Genomic DNA, 17,445 nt, shown 5'->3' with positions numbered 1-17,445 from the left:
AAATCTTTCAAGTTAATGCTGTTTTAGTTATTTCAGGAAAGGGGTGATTTTTGTTTAGTTAAAAAGCAAACTTCCCTGTAGTTCTCTGGCATAAACTGGGAAGCTTGCAGGTGTTTAAGGATGTGCTTGCTGTCATACCTGCAAACACATATAATAAGTGTAGTAATTTCTAGCTCCTTCTAGGCGAAGGGAACTCTTGCTGCTTCCTTCTGCTCAGGAAGAGGGCAGCAGTGAAGGACCTGGGTGCTGTGTCAGAAACCAAAGCATCTCCTGTTCCTGCCAGATTTCAAGTGGCAAGGTTTCTTTCAGTTAATTTGTTTATGAAAACTTCAAACTGTAATTTTGGCCTCCCATATAATGGCAATTGTATTATCTTGTCCTTTTTTGTATTTTTTTTTTCTTTCACTTTTTTGGCAACCCATGTTCTGGTGTGTTCTTTCACCTAGTTAAACTTGGCTTTAGATAAACTTGGCTTTTAAGATAAATATTGACTTGTTCTGTGAAAAATACAGAGAAATAATGATTTTTTTTTCTTTTATGCAGATGACATGTGATTTGACACTTGTATGCAGGGTTTTTGTGGGGTTTTTTATGTTAGCTTCCTGACCTTTGATATAAGCATTTTGAGAGATTACAGGGAACTCAAACTTTTTACGTTGGGTACTATACCATGGAAGACTATTGTAAACAGTGTATTTTTTCTTCAAATCAAAGATATGATAATTTGTATGCAATTGTTATCCTTAGCATTTGAGCCCCTTCTTTCAAGTAGCTAGATTTTTCCTTATGTTTTGCAGAAAACAATTTTCAGTTTCTTGTTGTATTTCAGAAATCAGCTCATAGAGTTTTCATGTCTGACTACTGGTATCGGACCCTGCTCCTGTGCAAAGAAACTGGAAGCTGCAACTGTTTTGCAACAGCCAACCAGCCTAATGAAGAGAAAGAAGAAGATAGCAGCCATCAGGTTGTGGTGTCAGATACCATGCAGCTTGTGCAAGATAAGCAGGAGGTGACAGAAATCATGGCAGGTGAGAAAAATACGGCATATTTTGAAACTGGCGGGCTGGCTGCCAGACTGTTAAGAAGAGGACAGATGTCTTCAAGAATTTTAGCATTTGTGTCTCATCGCTAGCAATGAGAGTAGGACAGGAAGCCCAGGAAAAGGAATAGCTGAGTATTCACTGGAGGGGGCTGATGTCACCACGAAAACAAATGTTTAATAGCAGCCAGTGAAAACCAGCAGTTGGGAGGACTGATGCTTCTTATAAGGAATTAAAATCATTCTGTGAATTAATTGTTTAGCAAAAAATAGCCATCCCAGAGAAACCTGACCTACCTTCTGTAGGAAGGACTTGGTATTTGTGCACCATCCTATAGTTTTAAAATCATGGTTTTGAGAAACTGCTGAGAAGCAAGTAAAAAATACCTCTGCACCATATCACAGTACTTTTGTTGCTGTGGGCTGTAAGCAGAAAACTGTATTGAGTGCTAGTTTATGGTTACTGGGATTGAGCATACCTTTTTTTTTACTGTACCATCTGATCTTATATCTATCCATGCAGGACATTGTCACATAGTTCATATATGAATAGAAGCTTTTCCATGGTACTAGTGCAGATGGACAGAAATGTTATAATTTGATTAGCAATTGCATCTGATGGCATTTGGTCTTTATTAACACATCTTCATTTCATTTTGAAAAATGTTTTTATAAAGCCTCCTATGTAATTAAATTAATTAGGTAATTAAATACCTAAATATATTTATGCAAACCTCTTTAAGCTGGAAAGATGTTCCAAAACTGGAAAGGTGTAATTCACTAAAATACAGTTTTGCATTAAATGCACAATTATAAAACAGGATATGACTCCTTTGTCCTAGCTGGAATGAACTAATGATGTTGTTACTGCAGAATGATTCATAGTCTGCTCTGACTTAACAGGAAGCAGTGATTAGAGTAATCATTCTGCTTTTGTACCAGTGATGTCTCAGCTAGAAAGAGGTTTCTTTTGAAGGCAACAAGGAAAGATGCAAAAAACCCTGCAGTAATTCAGAGGATGATGTCAGGGTTGATCAGATATGATTTCTGTGGAAATAAGGTGTACAAGAGAAAACTGAAGGGAAATCACACATATTCTGACTTTCTAGCAGAGATCCATGCTGCTTATGGAAGGTGAATATTTACTTGTTTCAATTTTCTTGTTGTCCCTAACCATTAGAATAGGAGCAAGAAAAAGTGAACTTGATTCCTGCAGAGAAGATTGAGACCTAATTGGGGCAGTTGTTAAACAGACTAGTTAAAGAGTTTGTGCAGTCTCTAGCTTGTTCTTAATGAAGCCTCTAGTGAAACAAGCCAGTGCTGGAGGTGAGCTGGGTGTACTTGATTCCGTCTCAGTGATTTAAGCCAGGCTTACAGCACTGTGCTTCTGTGGTAGAAGAAGAAAGAAAGAAGTCCCGGGAAGGCAGCCCTGGAGTAGGAAGACAGGTAGGAAAGATGGTTCTCTATTGTGTCATCTGCAGGGTTTCAACAAATGGGAAATTGCTTCTTCCCCTCCCCAGAAATTCAGGGGAGAGTTTTGTTGGGTTCAAAGTTGCATGTTTAGTCTCTGCTGAAGTGTCAGTGAATCAGTTCTTGACTGCTTTATCAACAAGGGAAGCTTAGTAAACTGCAGGGGTTAAAATGAAAGCAGTGAAGGCAGACCAGGAGCTGAATTTAGAGCTGTACTTGATAGGCACGAGGTTGCCTATATTAGCCCGCACATACTTGACTATGCTAATTTCATCTTTTAGCTGTGGCTGCTGCCCTTCTATCACTGCAGTGTATGTAAAAGGGACATGAGGTTTAGTGGAAAAAGTTCTGAACTAAGTTTCCTGGCCTGAGAAGTAGCAGATCTTTCACTGAGGATTCATCCATGTCTGGCCTGACAGCTGAATTGCAAGCCAATAATTGAAACTGCAAAGCACATGATGATACTCTTTATCCCTGGAAAAAATGGGATGTAGTTCAAAAAAAGGTATGTTTGTTGTCTTTTGACTTGAAGACAGCAATGTGTAGATTGGGAAAGGAGCTTTCCCAGAAACAGGCAGACTCTACAAGAGAAACTTAGTGGTAGATAATTTTCTGCTAAAGTTCATAAACTGTAGTAAATGAAGTATGAAAGGTTTTCTAGGTTTTCTGTGCCATGTTTAATACTGTTGTTGCTAGTATTGAGGATTGACTGAATCATTGTTTGTGGATATTTTAATGGGGTTTGATTTTTAACAAATCATTGCTCTTAATTCATGCAATTTTCATCTTGAGATTTTCTAACTTTATCAAGGGACTGCTAAAAAGAGTCTGGTCTGAAAAGAGGTAATGTGGTAAACATTTAAAATGAGAAGATGTTTTACTCTATTTTAATACTTACTCAAATATGTATTTCAAGAAAGCAAGGAGGTAGTTTTTCTATTGGTGAAGGGAGCCATAGTGCTTTGTTCTGTGAAATTAATCCTTAGAGTCTTCTCATGGGAAAGAGAGATGCTGCCATGGAAGATAATGTTGGAGTCTTCTCTCTTGTTATTTTTGACTTCTGAAAGCAAATGTGAGGGGTGTTAGTCTCCCATGCAGACTAATAATACTGTATGATGGAGAGCATCTTTGTGCTTTTATTTAAACCATATGTTGCTGTTGCTGAAGTTTCAATTCCCTCTCCCTCCCCAGGAACTCATCTGCTGTGCTGTTGATACTTTATTAACAGCAATATTTTTACTGCAGTGTCTTCCTAGAAGTTATAATTAATATCAGGTCTTCATTGTGTCTGTGAGTACACACACAGAGAGAAGATACTGCATCTTGAAAGCTTTAAGAGTTAAGCTTGAAAGTGATATATGAACCAGCATGCAAAATTCAGCCTGGGGCAGAGCACAAGTTGAGATGGGAACATCATAGCATCAGACCAACTTGTGTGCACTCTTGCTTCAATTCAAGTGGTGTGTGTAATTCAGCCTTCCTTCTCCTGTCTTCAGCACAGCCTGAAAAATGGAAAGATACTGGAAATGAATGGAGGCATGGAAGGCAATAATGAGTCTTTACTAATAATCATAAAAAAATTAGAATTTAGTATTTCTGTATTTTCTCAGTGCCTGTTATGTTGTTCTACCTGTGTGGCATTGGACTTGAGGAGTGATGTGCATGGAGGCCTATTTACATACAGCAATTGTTATTTATTTTCTCTCTCCCTTCAAATGGTTGACACCTTTTATTTGTTTGGATTTTTTTTCCCTGTTCAGGTCTGTTTGGAATATAATCTTTTCCTGCAGGGGTTTTTAGCCTCCTGCCATGATGCAGCAGAGGAAACTTCTGGTGGTCTCAAGAGCTGGTAGTGTTACATCTTAGGAGCTGTAATTGCTGAAGTAGTAGCAAATAGCCATGAGGGTGCTACAGTCAAAGCTTTTACAAAAGTAAAAGGACTATCATGACTCTGCCCAGGTTTTGAAGAATCCAAGAATGCAGGTAATAACTGACTGCAGTCTGAAGTCTCCTTAATCCAAGCCTACCTAAGATGACATACTTAAGGGGTAGGAAAATATTTTTAAATTATTTAAAATTATAAAATGTGTGTCATTTTATCAATTTACCTGATTGTTGACATTTTTGCACCTGAAATCACAAGGCAGCTGAAAAGACAGCAAAATGATTGTGATGTGCCAATTCCAACCCTTGTAGCAGTGCTGCAAAGCACAAAATCAGCTGTTGCACTCACAGGCACTTGAAATGCTCGTCTGTTACACTCATGCTCTTTGAAAGAAATATGCGTGGGATCATCTCAAAATGTTAAATTGCATTGTTTTCCATACATAAACACCCTTTTAGGTACTTCTCAGTGGCATTCCTGAAGGTAACAGCTTTAACTGAATTATATACATCTGCGACATGACAGGCACAGGATGTGCAGGTTACATTATCAAGATCGCTGATGACTCATCACCTGCATCAGAAGAGGAGAAAAAACAGCATTTCTCTTAAACACTTGTATGTCTGGTAACTTCAGTTATACTCAGAACCCCTAGGATAACTTCAGCTACGTGTATTAGCCCTTTGCTTCCACTAGTCAGAACTGTGTAAATACAAGATTTCAAAAATAATGTGCAAGGGAAACATTGTGGGTATTCATTGTTACAATAACTATACTGTTTCCAAATAACTATACTGTTTCAAATTAAGTGACTTCAGAAAAACAGTGGTTAATGCTGTTTGGATTGAGTCCTTTCTATTCCTTGATAGTGTACAAAGGCAACCTTTAAAAATCTTAATTTACAATGAAGAAACTGAAATCTATCTCTTAGAAGCTGCTTTTATTGGTAGCTAGAAGAGTGTCATTGCATTTTTGGGGAGAAGTCTTTAATTTATGCAATATATGTAGAAAGTTCCTTGATTCTTGGAGTTGTTTTATATTCTCCATGAAGCTTTATCAGATTTGATGCCTTACCAGAAGTTTAATTTTAAGTGGCAGAGTTGTGTACATTGCAGTATTCTTCCACTAACAACTTTATGAAAAAATTTTCTTTGCAGGGAATAACTTATAAACTAGATTGGTACAGCTAGAAGATACATGTGAAAAATGAGGCTATGAATATCATACTGAGTATTTTCTATGAGGTTGTTTGCATACACAAAAAAATAGTGTCAACACCAAGAGGCAATGTGAGGCAATTGAAGATTTCCTCTTTGTTAGAATTCCAGAGGCATCTACAAGAAGATCACTTTGTTTCATGAGTGTGACACCAATGTACTTTCATTAACATTGGTACATCTTCTGTGAAATGCAGATGCCATTACAGACTCCTCAGCCTCAGTCTGCTTCTCTGTTGTGCAGGTGCTAAATAGCCCATGACCTTTTTTACCTTTAAATACAAGCCAACTAGGGCAGGAGTCTCTAAGCCATAATACGCAAGCCACTTAGCGATACAGGTCCAGCACGTAGCTGGGAGCTATTGTTGTCCCTGGTGGCATCTGTCACAATGCTCAAGGAGGGGGAACCTGGGATTTTTTTTCTTTTTTTAAGAACACATATCTGGGCTCAACACAGTTTTTTGGCAGAAAAAGCTATTTGTTTTGCAGTGCACTTTTCTTCAACTCCTTGGTATATCAGTGGGTTGCCCTTTAAAGACTGGTTGTGTTTTGCTGTGGAGCTTATAAGAAAATCATGTAGAGCTTTCTGTTTGGTACTAGTGTTTTGATTGGTGTGAAGTACATACCCAAGTAAGATACAGAAAATATTATGTGTGCAGGGTTAGCATTTCCCATTGGTGCAGACTATTTGCCTATAAATGTCTTTACAAGCCTGTTCCCTGGCTGGCTGCTGTAGGACTGGTACCAGTCTCAGCATGTGTTTGTGAGCCAGTGTTTTTATGTGTTAGCTCAAAGAGCTGCTTTTTATTAAAACTGAGTTTCAACTGAGGGAATTTGGCAAATTCTTATGAGCTTTACTCCTCAAAATGAGACACGTTTAAAACTAATTGGAATAATCTGTGTAACAACATGGAAAAGAAAGCCTTTGCGTGGTAAACCTCTTCTGTGTCGTGTTGCTGCTCTGAGGAATAGAGCAGTGAAATCCAATCTGATTAAAATCAGTAGGAGTCTTGTCAGGATTTTCATCTTAAGACTTCTAAGCTGTACAAGTTAACGACACTCTTAAATGAAATTAATATTAAACATCTCACTCTAATTCCCTATTTCCTGGGAATTACAGCAGGTATGGAATATATAAAAATAACTTCTTGTTCAGTACAGAAAGTTAGAGCAGAAAAGGTTCAATAGTGTAAAAACTGGCATTGCCAGTTAAAAATGAGCTATGCAGAGGTAGTTTGGCAATGTCAGGAGTAAAATTCTGTGTGTGTGTATTTGTGGCATCTATCTGTCTGTCTGTCTCTGTCTTTGTAATTAAGTGCTACACTTGATGGATTTTCAGTTCAGCTGCTGCTTGCTGAAAAAAAAAACATTTTCGGGAAATGGTCCTGCCTGAAATTGCTCTTAGCTTTTATCAAAGGCATATTTAATTCTTTCTTCAAGGTTCTTTGAACTTTGTTGAGAAATATTTCAGAGATGTCACAAACACAAGTTATAGGTGTTCTTTGGTTTATAATCTATTTAAAATCTATAGCCATTTAATCAGAAGGGAAAGCAGTAACATTTAGTTTATTGAGAAAATTCCTAGCTTTTGTGATGCATCTGAATGTAGTGAATCTTTCTCTTTTTATTTAAATTATGCTTTGCTTTTCAGATATTCTTAGTGCAGGATGAAGCAATAGGTGCTTGCTGAAGCTAAAGCAGGAAAGCTTTGTCAATTCTGTTTAGTCCCTGACATGAGTGAGTACCTTTGTGCTTTTGGTGCCTCAGGTGGCTCCAAAGAAATTAGAAAAGTCTAAGCAGCAGCATAATTGAAATTCAAGAGGGGTTACATGTCTGACCTGCTTAGTTAGGCATTCTGTAAATTCCACTTTCCTGCATCTGTAGGCAGCTGATATCTTTGTAAATCTGCTTGATTATAATAAATAAACAGAAAAAAACCCCCAAACTCTATATTAGAAACTGACTTATTCTGTAAGGGCAGGCTGCTTGCTGGTTTTGGCACTTTCTCCTTGAGAAGATGGAGAAATTGTGAATGTAGATGTTAGGTCTTGGATAGGTGCAGTAGGAACCATCTGACAAGGTCTCACATGCTGCCTTAATATCATATCAGTGTCATCTACGTATCCATAGGGAAAATGTGGGGTTACAGAGCCTCACTGGCTTCCAGCTGGACTGTTTGTGCTGGACCATTTGTCATGGAAATAAATTGCTTTGCCTCAGTTCTAGCCAATACCCAGATTAAATGTTGGTTCAGTTGTTGCCTCCGGCACTGAGGAATTACTCAGGGCTGTTTTATGCAAATGCACAGATTTTCTGGGGCTAATCAGTGCACTCTCAGCATTTAGGAAGTCAAGCCCTCATTGCATAGGAGAAGGGAACTTTGGTAAGAGAAAGAGCTGAGAATAATGAAATCCAATATTCAAGTTTCTTTTCAACACTACTTTTGCTTTTTGCTATAGCTGGAAGCAATTAAAGTTGTTCAGTGAGAAGTTATATTTTCTCAGCTCAGCTTATATCTGTTTAAGCCTATTTCTTGATCATAGGGGGCATTAGAAAAATTGTGATTCTTTAAAATTATTTGTTGTACATAATTAGATTATTGTAGTCTTCAAATGTCATCTTATCTAATTATTGATCACACTAATATGTTTTCCACTGGCATTGCTAAACAACTATACAGAGAAGAGGAAAGTAAATTTGATGTGTATCTGGAGTCTGTCAGTGAAAATTTCCTGCTGTCGAATTTGTGCAAGTCTGTTTTGCCAGGACTTACCTGGGGAAATGTACTTATTTACTGAGTGTGTGGAGAAAGGAGGGGAAGGCTTTGTGGTATCCCTGCAACATGTGTAACTTCCATCTGAAAATCGTCTTGGAGCTACACTGAAAATGACAGATTCAGTGAAAAATAAGGCATCTGGGATTAACTGCTGCCCAGGAAATCTGTCCAAAGGTGAAGGTTTTGGGGAGAACACATTAGTGGTGCTTCTGCTGAGGTTTCTTTGAAGAAGGGAGCAAGTCCTTGAAAGCCAGGCAGTCTTGCCAGCAGCTTCTGTTTCCAGGAGGGTGTGTGGATACACAGATGAGGCCAGATACACGCAAAGAAGGTACTGGGGACTTTTGTAATGCTGTTAGGAATTGCCAAAAAACCCAATTGAAACAAGGCTGGTGGGTCTAGAAGCAGCTCTCTTAATGCTGCCTGAAATCCTCTTCACTAGCATTCTTTGTGTTGTGGACAGATTTTTTTCTAGGTGAATTACTAGCAGTTGCTTTTTTCCACAGACAGGGCTTGCACTCAGAGGAGTAGGGGGAAAAATATGGAAAAAAATGCCACATTACACATGTTTGCTTTTCTTCTTTTCCCCCTTCCCTATTATTGCTTCTTTTGAGAAACACCTCCTTGTAGGACTCAGACTGTATGTTCTCTAACCATACTGTGTATTGAGATTTGCTGTTGGTGTGCTGTACTGTGCCTCTGTGTGGTTTCAGTGCAGACCAATGGTCTCATGTGGTGTATTGTATACCTGGGCATCCCTCATTGCACAGAAAAGGGCCTGTGCCTGCCCTTTTTACTGTTGCAAAACATGTTTACATAGGGAGGCTATCAGTGAGATTCCAGGAGGTACCAAAATGACATCTGTGCGTGCAGCCAGCTCCAAATGGAGCAATTGGGTTTTCCTGTTTTACCAACTGGTGGGGTTCCAGCAGCACTGCTGGACTTTTGTTCTCTGCACTGGAAAGGAAGAAGCTCCCCAGCAGCATGTGGGAGAACAGTGCCAATGTTTGGGGCACTTTGGTAGCATTCAGGTGTTCAAAATCTGAGAGGGGGTAATTCCTTCAGCAGTTTTTCTGATGAGGACTGAGCTGCCTCATCACGACTTCTCTTACCTTTGCCCAGAGCTGTAGGCACACAGTTTGTGGTAATTGGGAGTGGGGCTGTGGCTGAGCCTCATCCCCAACGGGCCACAGCTGTGAGCAGCAGGTGAGCAGCACTGACAGCAATGAGCCATGGAGGGCCAGGGGCACTGACCAACCACCAAAGGGAGCAGAGGGCACGCAGGTGCAATGCATCAACATGAGAGTATAAAAGGCTGGGCTAAAGGACAAGAAGGGCAGACTCTTGCAGCCTTCTGATGTGGTATGGTGTTACTCTGTATGGGTTAAAGCCATCTGAAATTGTTTGATGATACTCTGTGTATTGTGGCTCTCACAACTGCAATATGTGCTGCAACACAGAGCTCCTGTCATTCCTGAGGAGGCTGTCTGCAGTTTGGTGTGTGTGGTGTTCTTGAGCTGCTTCATGTGCCCTGCACACACCTTGTTTGGTTTCTCAAATGGCAGTGCAGTCAGCTTCCTGCAGAAGGGGTACAATGGTGTTGGGGTTCCTGACATACCCCACAGCAAAGTGAGTAGAAACTGGAGTCCTCTCCACTTTCCTCCTCAGCCTGGAAGTCTGTGTGGATGCTCAGTCTGACTGCTCTTCCTGGGTGAAGGCACTGTATTGAAGAATTGGAGAGTCACTAGACTAGAGGGGATGGTAGCAAGGGGAAACTTGGTTTGCTGCTGACTGTGGCCCCACCAAGTAAAGTCTTGAGTTTCTCTGTTTCCAGTAGCACTTACACTTCTAATAAATAATCACTTGTTTCGTGGTGCATGGTGAGTGCTTGGGGCAGAGATCCTGCTCTCATCTGATTGCATTTTAAAAGAGGGAATTGTGTAGATGTCAAAATCCGGGCAAGGGCTGAGCTCTGATTGGTGTGTGCCTTTCAGCAGGCAGGTGAGACACCAGTCCCTGCAGAAGGGCACCAACGAGGATGTAGCTAAGCTTGTCCCATTGTCATTTTCTTTGGATTGCTTAGGTGAGCGTGTCAGAAATATGGATTGTCCTGTGCTCCTCTCACAAGTCTCCAGGTATTATGTTCTAGTTAGGGAGTTTAGCCCCCAGTAGGTTCTATTATGAAAGGCAAATACTGAGTGTTATTAGGGCAAAGTTCTTTGGAATCCTTGTTCTGAGCATTTATTAGGTTCATATGTGTTCATCTTGTTCTTTGTGAAGTTTTGAAGAACTTCTGCTTGGTCTGATCTGGTTGGTTTTTAGTCATTGCTGGTTGGAATCAGTTTGGTGGGGTTTCCTTTATTTACTTATTTATTTTGCAAATCTGTGTAATTGTTAAACAAAGTGAGAAAATAGATTTAAAGAGCAAAAAGGTTTCATAATAAAACTCTCCCATGCATGAACTTGAAGAATATTTGAATACTTTTACTGGCAGAATTCTTGTCAACTGGTTCTGTTAGCCCAGTGTATCTAATATTCCTAACTGTAACATATTATTTGTCATATATATGTCATTATGCAATATGATGTCTCCAAAGGCAGCCAGGAGTCAGTGCTGTCCTTCTGTCCACTTTTCTGTTTGGTTTGTTTTCCTTCTGAAGAGAAAGCAAATGCGTATTTAAAAGTATTGCTCATTTCTGGTTTCACAGTGACTGCCAAAGTGATGCCAAAGTATCCAGAAATAGATACTGTAAGTATTTTATGCTCCTGAACCTGGCCCTTTAATCTCCTTCAAGAAATTGAATCTTGCCCTTCTGTGCCCAGTAGATGCTGCTGTTGATTCAGTAACACTGAAAGAGTACAAGTAGAAAAATGCTTTAGGAACTCGGAAGATTTCTAAATATGCCAGTATCTTATTCAGAGAAAAGAGGCTACTCAAAAAACAAATGCAGTGCCTGTATTTTAATTTCTATATTGGCCTTCCAATATCATAAATGAGAAGTAAGCATTGTGTGTTACTGATTTAATGTCCTGTGGAAGAGCTGCATTGAAAGTGGATTTTGTACCTTGCATCTCTTTTATGGTTTTACTAAGTTTTTGTATTTTTATCCTCATCCCAAGAAGTGTGAATCATACCAATCACGATGATATCTCTGTAGCATGGTGCAATTTTGCAAAGCCATGCTGTATGACTGGAATAGGCATTCCTGTAGCCTTTCCCAAGTCAGCATTGTTTCTTGGGAGCTGGAGCCTTGCCAAGCTGTTAGAGCACTTTTTGGGATGAAAACCCAATGCAGAGGGTGGGTTTTGCACACTTCTCTTGAAGGAGACAAAGCAAGGGTGGTAGGGCACTTTTGGAGAGGAGGCTGGAGGAGAAGAAAGAAGAAAACATTTAAAGGTGCTGTTTACTGTTCAGTAAGGTCATGTGTAGGGGAAAGTTTTTAAATTATTTTTTAATGCGGTCTGGTCTTCTAACAGAGTTTGAGAAATAGTTTGTTATTGAGACCAAAAATGTGTGACTAAAATACTAAGTAGATAAGCTCACTGCTGAATTTTCATTCCCTGGTGTATGGGAAAACACCTGCAGCTGCTGGTTTCCTTGGTAACAAGTTCACTGCAAAATCTAAATGCACTGCACTAAGCCTGTCAATTGTACTGCATTTGAGGAGAGTTTAACATGCACACTTGGACCTTTTGATACACAAGTTTCTCAAATGCCCTGTCATTTATGCTGTTTTTGCATAAAATACCTAATTAGAGGAGATGTGCAACATGTTTTGGATTTTGGACAAAACTACAAAAAAGGTTGGTATTTACAAGTCTAAACATGGCCTCTGTATGTGTGTGTAAATATTTCCTTACAGCATCTTATTTTCTGAACACTTTTAAAATCTTGCCTTTTAAAGCTCAGTGCTATTGCTTGCATATTGTTGAGTCTTAACTGCTTTTTGGAGTTGGAGATCAGAGAGCTGCTGAAAGGAATTGCCAGTACATGTGCCATTTAATAGAATTTTGGCAGGAGATTGGTTTTATTTGTCTAAGTAATTCAACATGGAGTACATGTATATGTTCTCACAGATGAGTGGTTTTGCTCTGACTGAAAGGAGTATGATTTCATATATTGTGTTAGAAGATTTTACGGATGCTTATGATTAGCTCCAACTGTTTAGGTGAAAAAAAATCTATGGAACAGTGTGGTTGTGTTATTATACCAGAAAAAATAATTTAAAACCTGTATTGTTGTACTTTAAGAAAGAGAAACTGTTGAGAAAGTATTGCTAAAGAGTTTGATTGTTTTTCAGCAAGTATGTTTAACATCTCTTCATTGTGTGTATGTGGATCACAAGTACATGAAGTAGAAGTCACATTTGTGACTGCCTTTCTGTTTGTAAAGGGGTTTCCTGTATTTATTGGGAAAACAACATAGAGTACTGAGAAGACTAGGCAGTATAAAAAACAACAACATATTTTGAGAAAACATTGTCTGTAGCTTGTCAAATATTATAGCCATCTGGCAGTGACTCCATGGTGGGATTGCTCGCTAAAATAGGCTTTAAAATGTTTCATAAACTCCTTTTTCTTTCTAAAATGAGGCAGCTGTTCGCATGAAATGATGTATGGGTTTAGTCACTAGACTCTTTGCGTTTGGGGTCATATTCATGAGTATTAAACAACCTTTGAATCTGAGACCTTACTGTGTTTTCCCCACAGATAATATTGCATGTCATTAATGAGATAGATCTTTTTAAAGAGCTGTCTCTAGAAAAGACTTGAAGTTTTCGTGGATTTTCTTTTATTACTATTTGTTTTGGGTCCTCTAAGTTAGTATTGCATCAGAAGGGTCCATGAGCTCTGTGTGTACAAGCTGAGCCTGTTGGGGAGATTGAGGAGGTGAGGAGAGCAGGCAGATATGCTATCTTTTACATGAGAAACCAGTCTTTAGTTTTAAATGCTCCCTTGCACATGTCAGGGAAAAAGAAAAGGGACAAAAGGAGAGTGAAAGGACTATTTGTGTAATCAGTTATTTGTGTTCCATTTTCCAAATCCCATCGTACCCCTTCTTGCTGCCTTTGCACTTTGAAAAACATAGATAACAAGCATATTTTTTTCTATTGTAGAGCAATCAGTTTAGATCCTTGAAAAGTATGCTGCCTCATTCTGTGAGGGAATAAAAGTTAAACCATCTGCTTTTGAGAGCTCTTTGCTTGCAACCCACTGCACCACTGATAATAACTCTACAACATATCCCATTTGCACATACATGTGACAGTGAAGAGAAATCTGATACTTAGAAAGATGAAGTAGAATAACAGTTTATACATGTAATTTTGTTCTATGGAAAGTGTTTGGATACTTCAGGAATCTCTGATGTCTGTATTTGATGACATTACTTCAAACATTAGTTGTTAGGTTGTTTATGGTTATGCATTTATTTGGTTTTACAAAATAGGGCTTTCCAGACAAAGTTACATAATGGTTTTTGCTTCTGTAACAGGGGATGCTAGCAATGTCAGATCCTACCATGCTAGAAACTACAGATGCAAAAGTGACTATTTCCCTAATGCCTGTCTTGTTTTTCTCTAAGGATTGGTTGAGATCTTGAAGGAAGTAAATGGGTCTTAGGGGTGGGCTAGTGCAGATCAGTCTCTAGGGGCTGAAGAGACTCCTCCTTTCATGTGTGTTGGTATTGTTATAATTTAGCAGTTTTCTGGTTGGGCCTTCCATGGTATCTGGTGTCCTTAAGCCTCATCTTTATGCTGCCCTTTGGAATTCTGCTTTTAAATTATATTTCACAATGCTAACCTCCCTGTTCTTCTTGCTGCTTGTCTGTGCCATGCTGATGCAGTGACACTATTCAACCCTGAAAATGTTCTTCCTCTTGTGTGCACAAATAGGAATGGTGAAGAGAATGCAAGTGTTCTTCTTCAGGGATTCAGATTTAGCGTGGCCATGATGTTTTGAGGCTCTGGGATGGAATTGGCAGCTGCATGAGTAATTTACAGCCCATTGAAACTGATCTTGTAAAGAGAAGAGCACTGAAAGCAAAATTTTGCAGAAACAAACTTGAAGCATTTGAAAATGGCAAGAATACAAAACCTGAAATTTTTTTTGAAATCTCACTTGAAACTTTTAGATCTTATGAAACATGACATGACTCAATGAAAACAGGTACAGTGCAAGAGCAGCATGATTACAAAGCAGCTGTTGAAAATACCAATGTTGAAGATACTTTGATTGCACTTCTTGGTGCATCCTGGAGATTAATAACCAGTAACTTTCTGCAGCTGACCTGACAGCAACTGGGTAGGGCTAGAAACCAATATCTCCTGAACTGGAGTAGGAAATGGTGTACTGTACTCTGGAGCTGGGTCTGTGAGTGTGTCCCCCTGCATTAATCTTTGTGGATTTATGGGCCAGCTCTTTATCATGTTTGTGATATTTTTTAAAGTATTTAGTAATTTTAAAGCTTAAATTATTTGAAAGTGAAATCAAGGAAACCTCTTTTATCAAAAAGCACTTAATTTTATTGCATTTTAAGTAAGTGAAAACCCCCCAGCATTGTATTAAGTTTCTCACTGACAAGCAAATCCTTGTTTTGGACTGGAAATAATTCTGAAGAGTCAAAGAGGGAAAATAAGAAAAAGTAACAGTGGTATGTAGTCAAAGAAACAAGGAAATGTATACATTCTTGGTTATATTTTTCTTTCCAAAGCAGTAACAGTTTAGGACTGTGGTCATTTGAGAAAACTAACAGTAGGACTTCTCTACTCCATATTTCTTATGGCTGACTCCATAAGCCTATTGAAGCAAAAATTCAGTCTTTCTGTTTTAAGGAAGCATGAAATGGTGGTTTGGATATGGCTTACAATAGAAAGAAATCTAGGTTGTCTTTTTTTTCCTGACAGTTCTACCATAGTGCAGCAGAGTAACTATAAACTGAAGAGTAGTTATTTTCCCTCATCTACTGAGGAGTTTGTGCAGGTCATCTCCCAGGAAAGATCAGTTTAATTTGGCCTGTTGGAGAAGTACCGTATTCCGTGAAGAATATGAAATGAAAAATAAAGGATATCTGAAAATATTATTTCAAACCCTCATCAAAAAAAAAAAAAAAACCCAACACAACAAATCATTATAAATTGGATGTAGTGATTTTTGCTTGTCAAGAAATGAAAAATGCCTTTTTTGAGGCAATTTTTTCCCTACCTGGAGTCCTCTGCCACTTTTGATGGTACCTGTTGTATTAAGCATCCGCCAACAAAAATAAGAAAATAATGCTATTTTATTTACTGAGGATTATTTGCATTAAAATAGACAGGGCAAGAGATCTGGTAAGGAAACAGAAGTTTTCAAGCTCTGTTGTAAAGGACACAACAGCACCATTGCAGAACATGTGACAAATGTGAACATATTGTAGCAGGACAGATCTTGTTTGGGGCATGGCCTCTTTGGCTGCAGGTGAAATGTCCTTGTGGTTGTTGGAAATTACTTTCCTATTTCTAGATGATTAATAAAAATAGATTTCTAGATGAGTAATAGATTACTTTCTTATTTTGAGATTTTTAAAATTTTCCTGTTTTGCATTAAGAGAAAAGCAAGTCCTTTAAGAGTGCTTGAGTTCATTCCAGGAGGGAGGGCAGCACCCAGTGTGGGGTGGTCGGCAGCCTTGGGGCAGCACATCTGCCAGAGGTGGCAGCCACAAACTGAATCTTCCCACCTCCCTGCATTCCCTGAGCATTGCACTGCTTCCTCTTACAAAAGGGAAAAGCTTTCTGTCACCCCAAAGCTGCACTGAATGCTACTTTTTAAGATGTATGAGTGGAAAAGGGCGGTCACATTTTAAGATCCATCCCATTCCATCCCTGGAGGTATTTAAAATCTGTGTAGAGGTGGCACTTAGGGACACAGTTGAGAGGTGGACTTGACAGTGCTGCACTAATGGTTGTACTCAATGATCTTAAAGCTCTTTTCCAACCTAATGGTTCTGGGATTTAAAAAAAGTTCCAAATTAAAGCTGACATCCTTCTACTGGGCCCTTTGTCTGTGTTAAAATTTGTCAGCCTGTTCCTCAGGGGTAAGCACTTCAGTTTTAGTCTGTGTAATCAAATTGAATGGTCCTGGAGAAACTCTGATTTTTTTTTTATTTTGAGTAGGTTTTATATAGTTGATTGTATGTAAAATTAACAATTATATGTGGCAGTTAAATATAACTTTCTGTTAGAGATGAATTTCGTGAGTGTTTTAAATCAATCCTGACTTGAGTGGTAGACCTGCTGAACTTTTCTGTGTACAGCTTGTTCTTTTGAAATAGGGATTTTTACAAAGTAGGGCATGTCATAAAATTTAGACTTTTAATACTCAAAATCTGAACACACACAAATAATTTGATTTAAAGCTCAGTACTTTTTAGGACACCTCAAAGGTTTGAGCACTAAAGAAATGTTGGACAGACTCTTTCGGAGGGAAGAAATTACTTTTACGACCTCTCATCCAGCATTTCATGTGAAAAGAAAATTGTGCTAACAACAGAAGACAAAAGGTGTGTGTTTTCTGGATCCATTTAATTTCAGCATTTGCATACATAATACTAAGTCTGTGGCAGAATATGGCTGTGGCATCTCTGCACCTATACTCTACCATCTATTTAATTATCATGGTACCAGTAGCTGATCTTCCTGAAACCAGAGCTCCCTGGCATCCACTGTGTTATTTTTCTACATTTAAAGTACTGTGGTTTCATTTCTTTTGGGGTTGGAGTAGTTTCCCTTGTGAAGCCTTTCCTTTATACATATATATGGAAGTGTCCCAATGAAGGAAATAACAATGATGTTTCATTTCCTTCCATATTACTCCTTTTTGCAGCAAATTCATTCCCTGCTCACCTTTATGCTTCCTGTTCTCAGTCTTCCTAACTTCCTGCACAAAGTACTTCCTTCATCTATAAAGATATCTCAGTAAACTTAGAAAGGAAGGGTCCTACTTGGCACTGCATTGGCAAAAGACAACATTCATTCATTTATTGCCATGCCTGCTTTTAGAGGAGTGCAGCTGTGGGCACATCTGG

General features: G+C 38.8%; 1 protein-coding gene across 5 annotated transcripts in view; it reads left to right on the top strand.

Moving 5' to 3' along the window:
• Positions 1-882: 882 nt before the first annotated feature.
• MCF2L (MCF.2 cell line derived transforming sequence like) overlaps positions 883-17,445 on the top strand; it is a 145,710-nt gene continuing 129,147 nt past the window's right edge. The window contains exon 1 of one of the 5 annotated variants that reach the window (XM_059492352.1): positions 883-1,028. In XM_059492352.1, coding sequence (XP_059348335.1) covers positions 983-1,028 — 46 coding nt within the window. In that variant the 5' untranslated portion in view covers positions 883-982. Of the gene's footprint in view, positions 1,029-2,158; positions 2,174-17,445 lie in introns of those variants that run through there. The other 4 variants (XM_059492256.1, XM_059492264.1, XM_059492283.1 and 1 more) reach the window with 4 other exon arrangements.

This window comes from Ammospiza nelsoni, chromosome 2, assembly GCF_027579445.1.
Source record: "Ammospiza nelsoni isolate bAmmNel1 chromosome 2, bAmmNel1.pri, whole genome shotgun sequence".
Taxonomy (NCBI): domain Eukaryota; kingdom Metazoa; phylum Chordata; class Aves; order Passeriformes; family Passerellidae; genus Ammospiza; species Ammospiza nelsoni.
This window is presented reverse-complemented; position numbering and strand designations above follow the sequence as displayed.